The following is an 8,577-nucleotide window of genomic DNA, read 5'->3' as shown; positions in this document are numbered from 1 at the left end:
GACATGACGCTGGCGAACAACAGCTCAGCAGATGTACAAACCTCGGTCGAAGCTTTTACTTAACTTTAACACAGGAGAACTTATCATAACTTGACACCGAGCATGGATTTATCTTCCATTATAAGGAAAATGGGTGCGTTGAACTGTTAGCTAGGAAAATACCGCGCAAGAAGCTGACTATAGCTTACTTTAACTAATGATGACAAAACCCGTTAGCCGCTAACAATAGCAGCTCCCTCTCAACTTTTATATGTGGCTGTCATTGTTTGGAATAACAGCACTTAAATTATCATGAAACCGTTTAACTTTGTAAAGGAACCCCGAGTCAGGGAACCTTAGCTGCCTTTGCTAACTCTGCTCCAATTTTTCCCCTGTTTAATATTTTTGATTTCTCATAACTTTCAGGTCACTCTCTGGTGGAGATAAGAGCGCGAGCATTGAAGAGCATCTTATGCAAGCTGGATCTTTCCCTGATTTCCGTCCATGATATTGTCCAGGAGAAGATGCTGTTTGTGTATCTTCTGGAGTGGTTCAATTTCCCCGAGGTGCCAATGAAGGAAGAGGCCCTTGAATTGCTTTTAACCTTATCAAAGGTAGATAAGAAGTATACTGATAATAGATGCAACGCAAGGTGAATAAATCAAGAATTGTAGGTAGAGAAGAGCAGTCTGCCAGATGGCAAATTACACTCGTGAACTTTAAATGTAATTTTGGCCTTAGCTTCAGTATTTTTTTCTTTTTCCAAAAGCTAACCAGGCTTAAAATGCATAATTAATGAAGGATTTACTTTTGTTCTGATTTTCACCGCATGATTCCAAAACCTTATGTCACCTGTATAAAATTTACACAATATCAAACCAAGACATATAATTTCCAGTTTTCTGATTATGCACTATTGTGTCTTGGAGCATCCAAGTGCAGCCCAGATGCTGCGAGACGTTGGGGCGGTGGACTTTCTCACCCAACTGTCTCCTAACGTGGAGCCCAGCCTGCGAGCTGTCATTGATGGAACCCTGGACCAGCTGTTCCACCTACCAGAACTCCTCCCCAGTCGCGTAGTTGTCTATTCACATGGACCACGTAGTACATCTTCAAAAGGTGTTCAATGTTAGGCCAATTATTTGTTTAACTTTAGCATCTGTCATTCATAAAATACTAAATTTTCACAATATGATATTAGAGGCAGTTTGGTTGAAATGGTCTATATTACCAAACTGCTTTAAACTTTCTTGTACGGAGATATTATCCCAGCTACAAGTCTCGTGTCTCTGTTGTTTCAGCTCAAGAGGATTTGCCTAAAATGGGTTATTTCCACAAGAGCATGCCAAATAATATGGATATACCGCCTCACAAGATAGCAGGTACCTTTTGCTTGAAAAAAATCTTTCTCTAATGTTTTATGCATGATATTTTTGTTTCCTTAAAGGACTCATGCTTTATCCCTCTGTGTTATATAGAGCACGAATCTGTGAGATGTCTGAAGTTTTCTGTGTTTCCATGGCTGACTTTGACAAACACAGACAGGCACATACTTTCTTCCAATGAGAAGTAAGAGACAAATGCATGTCTTTAAGTAGTAGCATATTACACTTTTCACCCAGTTTAATTGTATTATAATTAGCTTTGTTTTTCAACCATTTCTGAATTCAAACCTGTTTTTATTTGATGCCCAGTTCTATACATTGCATAGTATTTGTGTTGTTCTTTACTGCTGAAATTCTTTGTATTAATCAACTCCACAAGCGTGTGAGACTAAAAATAACTCTGTTGTGGTTCTTTTGAAACAGTTCCTTGGGGAGCAGCAATCCCAACCTAGTGCGAACGACTTGTGAACTTCTGTGTGATGTCATTATGCAAGACTTTCCTGCTGAGATCTTTCTGCAAAGGCCGGGCATTGTAAAGGTATTGAATCTGGGTGTTTTTTCACTGTTATTGTGTACACATGTCTATTGTCTCTACATTTATGCTGGGGGGTTTGTAGTTTTTTTGTTTGTTTGTTTTGTTTTTTATTTTTTTTTAACAAAGAGAATGTTCACACTCGACCAGAAAGAGACAATGCTGTAGTGATTGCAATTTCCATTATTTAATTATCAGGGCATTAGAAGAGCTCTCACTGTTTTTATTTTATAGACTCTATGATTTTTAGCAACCATCATGTGTAGTGCTTATGTTCAGAAACGATCTCTGTACTGAATACAAACGCTGCTCTCGCTTGGTTTGAAAATGCTTTATTCACTGTCGGTTTCCTAAGAAATGAAGTTGAAGATGCCAATCAAAAAATCAGAGTCTGGTTTTATTTTCTAGCCAAATGGTATTCACATCGATTAGATGCAGTGCGCTGTTTTGAGTGGCTAGCGTGACCAGCTCATAGCGGATTTATAGGATGGTCACTCCAACCACTGTCAAAATAATAACCTGTCAAATGGTGTCCTTGAACATAGCATCCATTTATAATTCTGCGTCCCTGATCTTGTAGGAGGCTGTGAGGCTCCCGAAGGCTTACTTTGGTTGAGCAGGTACTAGATTGCTGCTAGGATGTAGTTTTGTCATGATGTACCTCTTGCAAGGTGTGAAAGTCCTTGGTAGAACATTTTGCTTCTTCCCTCAAAGGCCTCCTTGAGCAGCAGAGTTTCTGTATAACAGGACGCTGTCAGGCACAGCCTTTGAACAGTTGTCGCCCTCGATGGCCCTTGCTGGCTTCTGCTGGCAGCTGATCCATGGGGTCGTAATACTCAAGTCTGCAATGAGTTTCCACTTTGTACAGCTATACATACTCCGTCTCCATTTCTTTTAAAGCGAGCAACACCGTGTGATGTATCTCCCCACTGTCATCTTGGTAACAAAGCACATCAGTTCTGTGAGCTCTTTTGTTTCACTGGCATAAAAAGAGTTTTGGGGGAGACATCATTTTGCCCTGATGAGCCACAGTGAATATTACTATTTTGCTAATAAAGTGGTGCATTAAATTACATCGGTCTCACGGTAGCATTAACATACTGTCACCCAGCAGTGTCATCACCAAAAAAGAAACGATTACAGAAAAGTACTTCTTGTGGCTTTACTTGGTCCTCTTTCGAGCTACTGCAGCCATTAAGCAAAATTAAAAGGCTTGAATTTAGATACATGACATCATTAGCTTCAGAGGGCAGGGAATCTGAACTCTGAACAAATTGCTGCTTCAATAATTCAATTCCATTTGCCCTTTTTATCCAGTGAACTTTATTACGGCTTTTCTGTCAGTCTTGACTTTAAGTCTGGTATACAGTGTGTTTGTCTCGGCGTAGCTTTGTAAATTGACTAATATGCAGTTTTTACACATTTGCAATAAACCTTTATTGGATATTACAAGGTGTTCATCCACTGAACACCTTAGCAGTAATGTAATCTGTTATGCCGTTAATGTCCCGTTCCATTTGCAGAGCCTTCTGTCCCTATTGAGGCTGGGTCCAGGTAAAGAGGAGTCAGGCTACATCTACTTGTCGGCTCTTTCCTGTCTCCGGCAGCTTTGTGTGGGATTAAGAAGGCGGCTGCGCTTTCATCAAGACCCAAGCTTCTACTCTGCGAAACAAGGTAGCGTGCCCTTTTTACTTGTTTTTAAATAATGATATCAGTATCTTCCACTGTCATCTATGTGGTGATTTTTCAGCTATTTTTGCATGCTTATATAAGTAAATCACTACCTGGTATCTATCACCTCTGTTAATCAGCTGTATTTTTCTTGTAACTCAAGTCTAAAACTGATCTAGAACATATTGCTTCCACAACGTGAATTCCTAATTTTTATATTCACAAATCAATGTCTAACAAATATCAAAGCATTTAACTTATTTGTTTTATTTATTTGTGGGTGCGTAGATCCAGTTTCTCAGAACTCGTCCTTCTCCTACACCCAGGAGGTTCTGGGGACCCAGCGTTCGGGGGCCTCCTCTCCTGGGTCCGAGTGCTCTCCCCGGCCTTCTTTAGTGGGACGCACAAGCCAGAGAGCCAGAGGAGATGGTCAAGATGGAGACGCAGCTTCTAATAGGTACGCGTATGAAATCGACATGACTGTATGTTTGAAATATATACTTAAAAAAAAAACAATAAAAATGTGTCTCTTTTTGTGTATCTTTTCTTGTTTAAGGTATTGTTTGCATAGATGTTAGTAATCATATTGGCTCCTAGAGTAGAGACTCCCTTTAGCTTTTTGTCACACTTCTGAGGCGTGCGTGGTATTACGTTAGTCATTCTACTTTGCTTGTAGAATGATATTCTTGACGTGATTCAACATTTTCGATTCTTTTCATTAGGCTTAAGAAGTGAGTCTTACATTTCTTTGAGAATTTGTGCACAGTAGGGTTTTCTGCGGCTTTGATAATGACAAAATCACTAGTGACGCCAGCAGCCCACACAAGACGATAAAGCAGTGTGAAAGAAAAGAAAGACTGTGAAGGATGTTCTTCTAAATATGAAAACACTAGGAGCCCTCTAGCGGCCGGTCTGTAGTGTTTAAAAATCAGGTTTGATTCATGTGATGGCATATTCATTTTTATGTTCCATCCCTATACAGCGGATACGCCACTCCTTGCATTTGAATGGTCCAAGAACAGATCACAAATTTACAGTTGTCTTTTCGTCTGTGTGCAATTCATCCAGTGGCAGCTCACACAGAAGTGGAGGAGCAGTCCAGGCCCCCAGACAGATGGCCCATTCACCTGCAGATGTGGCCCATGTGGAGCTTCCTGATCTGGGTGTAGAAGATGTGTTGGAGTTGCAGTTACGGCAGCTCACTTTGGCTCAGTTTACTGTTGCCTCTATGGAGTGTGCCATACCACTGCTTAAGACAGGTAAGTGTCAGTATGCTTGTCTTTTTCAAATGATCTTATTTGGTCAAATATGAGTGGTAAAACTATTTTTTAAGCCATTAATCAATAATCTCAGTCTCAATTGTTTGTTTGTTTTAATTTTTTGAACTTAAGATTCCCTCACCTGTTTCTCTACATTGACTGGATTCTCTCCATTGTTATTTGATCACGTCAAAACATTTCTTCCGCTCTTGCTTTGTTTTCTCTCTCACTCTGCTGTTTCTCAGAAGGTTTGCATGCTTTCCATCGCGTTCTGGAGCTGCTGTGTGACGCTGTCCTCCTGCTTGGGGACAGCGTTTGTGAGCTGGTCTGGGACGATCGCAGCCTGGCGGGGATGGAGCTGGCAAGTCAACACAACTCATGACAGCCTCTTATGTAGATGAATAGACACTTCAGTGAAAAGGGGAACTGACTTGGCCACCAGACAATTTGCCACAGACACACAGGCATACGGTACTCGACTGTCAAGGAGAACTGCGGGCACGTGATTGAGCGTTATGTGTTATATAAAGGTTACAGAGGCTTTCTGCTGGTTATAAAGAACTTCTTGCATACATGCAAACTTCCCATCTGTACCCTTGGGTTTATCCCAGCACAGAATTGCAGGGCTAGTAAATGTCTTCATTTATTACATGCATAAAGTCCGCACAATAGATTGTGTTAAACAGGTGTATTTTTTTTTACCATGCAGAATCATTTGTTATCTTGCATGGCTGTTTTAAAGGGTATGTTCCTCTGCAGGGGGATTTACACACTTGTCAAGTCCAGGCCCCTGTGGCCCTCTGCTGTTTAATACATGCCCAGAGCCTTGCAGCCTGAGAACTATTTTGTCATCTTTATGTGGAGAGCAGCTTTTGTGTGCCAAACCTCTAGGTTTTTCCTGTGGGAATGGACCAAACTGTTCATGCCCGCCTCAGCAATGCAGAGGGCATGTACTGCCCCCTGCTGGTGTTCATCTTCCATTGAACAATTTTTACACCCAGAACAAAGTGGCTGAGAATAGATTGTTCCAATTTATTCATACAGAGATAGGGTGGATCTGTATCTCGTCCCAAAATAACCCTGAAATCTGATTACATTCAATTCCTAACCCCTGGAATGAACAATTTTTCTCTTGGCTCGCAGCCAGAAGCTGTGTCTTGAGTGTGTGTGAACATTCACACAGTGCGAGTACATGTGCACGTATTGGTGCGTTTGTGTGGCAGTGTGTGTGTTTGTCTACATTTTTGCTTGTGTTTATTTTAGAAAGAGAAGCTGCAAACCTGCATGGAGCTACTGGGGGATATACTGAGCTATCACCACAGCTGTTCAGTGGATATTCCCAACAATTCTCAGGTTCACCATAGAATAGCCTACATAGGCGCTGCCATATTTACCATTAAACTCCTACAGACCATCCTCCCACCCGAGAAGGTGTGTGTGCTTGTGTGACAGAATCACTTTGATTCAGTTACTGTTTTCCATTTGAAAGTTAATCATTCTATGAACATCACACAGGCTAGTGACAATCTCCCAGAAAACACTGCAACAGCTCTTTTCCACTTATGCTTGGACACATCATTGGGAAGTTTGTTACCCAGCATGCAAGAGACAGCAGTGGCCTACTTGGAGCAGGTGAACTCGGACAGCCATGAAATCTACAGGAGGGTGACCCGAGCTGCCCTCTGGATGGAATCCACTTGCATCTTTCTCAGGGAAGCACAAGCGGAGGTATAATCACCACATCAAATACAAATACTAGGCATCCTTTATACGTATATATATATGGATACACTACACACTGATCAGGCATAACAATATGACAACTGACAGGTGACGTGAGTAAACGTGATTATCTCAAAGGTGATGTATTAGAAGCAGGAAAAATGGGCAAGCGTAGGGATTTGAGTGTAAGGATCAAATTGTGATGGCTAGGCAACACGTCAGAGCATCTCCAAAACTGTAGCTATATATGTCTGTCTGCAGTGGTCAGTGTCTATCAAAAGTCGTCCAACGAAGAATAGTGCTGAACCAGGGACAAGGTCATGGGTGGCCATGGCTCATTGATGCACGTGGGGAGCAAAGGCTGGAGCAATTCAAGAAGATTGGCTGGTTTGATGAATCACATTTTCTTTCCCGTCACATGGCTGGCCGGGTGCATCTTAGGATGTGCCTGGGGAACACCTGGCACCAGAATACACTATGAGAAGAAGGCAAGCCGATGGAGGCAGTGTCATGGTTTGGGCAGTATACTGCTACGAAAACCTCGTGTCCTGGCAACCATGTGGAAGTTACTTCTAAATGCACCACCTACCTCAGGTCCAGACAACGTATAGCCTTTCGTGAAAATGGTGTTACCCCATATTCCCATAGGCCTCTTTCTGCAGGATGGTGCGCCCTGTTACAAAACAAAAACAGTTCGGGAATAGTTTTAGAAACACAACAACACGTTCGAGGTGTTGACTTGACCTAAAAATTGTGCAGATGCCAATCAAACCTCTGTGGGATGTGCTAGACAAAGACATCTGATCCATGGAAGTGGATCAGACCTGGTGCCAGATTCCACAACACACCTTCAGAGGTCTAGCGGAGTCCATGCCTCAATGGGTCAGAGCCGTTTTAGCAGCAAAATGGGGACCAATACAGTGTTAGGCAGGTGGTCATAATGTTATCCCTGAACAAAGTATATGATTATATATGACTATAGTGAAGTCTTTTCAGACTGTATCTCATCACTACTTGACTGTTAATTAAACATTGTATTTTTTTTTCTCAAGGGGGAGAAGAATTGGCTGGAGTTAGTGGAGCTGGCAGACCAAGCCATAGATGGCCTTCCATTTCACCAGCACTTGCCTATCATCAAAGAATGTGTTCACATTTGCTCTTATCTGTAAGACATCAGATCTGAAGTCAGTCATAGTAATGACTTTTTTTTTTTGCTAACGAAGTTAGTTAAAATCCATTTGATTATCTTCTTATAGGTGGAAGTTTGAACAGCCCAGTCCCCTCCTCCAAACGGAGAGCCAGAAACTCCTCCTCAAGCTGCTGGCCCATCCTTTACTGCCCGTCAAGACAGAAACATATGAATGCACTTTAAACCTGGTCAAGGTTAGAGCAAGCCATCTTATATAGACAGTCATTGTTTGGATGAGTGCGGAGGGTCATGGTTAAAATATATGAGTGTGATATAGCCTTAATGTGAGCCTGTTTAGTGGGGCACCCATATGTAAATAAGTGGGATGAAGATGGATGAGTCACAGCTCTTTGACAGGCCACTATAAAAAACCCACTTGACATTTGAAATCAGTCTTTCTTTTCATTTTGCCAATTACTGACTAGAGTGAGTTTTTACATTTAAAGTGAATTGAAACTCTTATATGCGAGCACAAGTGAGAATAGTGAGAATTTATGATGTGCTCTGGTGTGATTACATATACCCCTAGGACTGCCTTGGCATCCAGAATGCGACACGTCAGGAACCAGGGGCATGTGCTGGAGTTAGCTTCCTTCTCCACCACAGGGTGCTCTATGAAATAAGCACCTTTGGACTCCAAGATTCGGCACAAAAGGTAAATGTACTACTTATACCTTTCAAGTTTTAGACCTTTGAGAGAGCTCATTCTGATAATGGAGTACAGTCACTCACAGGTAATCATGAGATTAAAAGCAGAGGGGTTTGTGGAGGGGGTTTGGACATTACATGCTAAACCTGTGTAATTATTCAGACATTTCAAAGTTGTCACATGGAGTACTT

The 8,577-nt window shown here is 41.7% G+C and overlaps 1 protein-coding gene across 1 annotated transcript in view; it reads left to right on the top strand.

Annotated features, from left to right (window-relative positions):
* The window catches only part of rttn (rotatin), a 35,278-nt gene continuing 26,701 nt past the window's right edge, over positions 1–8,577 (top strand). Inside the window, exons 1-15 of the mRNA XM_085362428.1 lie at positions 1–133; positions 406–593; positions 909–1,098; positions 1,281–1,361; positions 1,458–1,548; positions 1,788–1,902; positions 3,420–3,570; positions 3,856–4,024; positions 4,636–4,826; positions 5,072–5,187; positions 6,090–6,257; positions 6,342–6,554; positions 7,601–7,713; positions 7,805–7,931; positions 8,267–8,392. Coding sequence (XP_085218554.1) covers positions 103–133; positions 406–593; positions 909–1,098; positions 1,281–1,361; positions 1,458–1,548; positions 1,788–1,902; positions 3,420–3,570; positions 3,856–4,024; positions 4,636–4,826; positions 5,072–5,187; positions 6,090–6,257; positions 6,342–6,554; positions 7,601–7,713; positions 7,805–7,931; positions 8,267–8,392 — 2,070 coding nt within the window. The 5' untranslated portion in view covers positions 1–102. The remainder of the gene's footprint in view (positions 134–405; positions 594–908; positions 1,099–1,280; positions 1,362–1,457; positions 1,549–1,787; positions 1,903–3,419; positions 3,571–3,855; positions 4,025–4,635; positions 4,827–5,071; positions 5,188–6,089; positions 6,258–6,341; positions 6,555–7,600; positions 7,714–7,804; positions 7,932–8,266; positions 8,393–8,577) is intronic.

Source organism: Diplotaxodon limnothrissa, linkage group LG9, assembly GCF_057381915.1.
Source record: "Diplotaxodon limnothrissa isolate DT_005_m linkage group LG9, D_limnothrissa_male_GT1.1, whole genome shotgun sequence".
NCBI classification, from domain to species: domain Eukaryota; kingdom Metazoa; phylum Chordata; class Actinopteri; order Cichliformes; family Cichlidae; genus Diplotaxodon; species Diplotaxodon limnothrissa.
The sequence above is the reverse complement of the archived record's forward strand: the minus strand, read 5'-3'. Positions and strand labels throughout refer to the sequence as shown.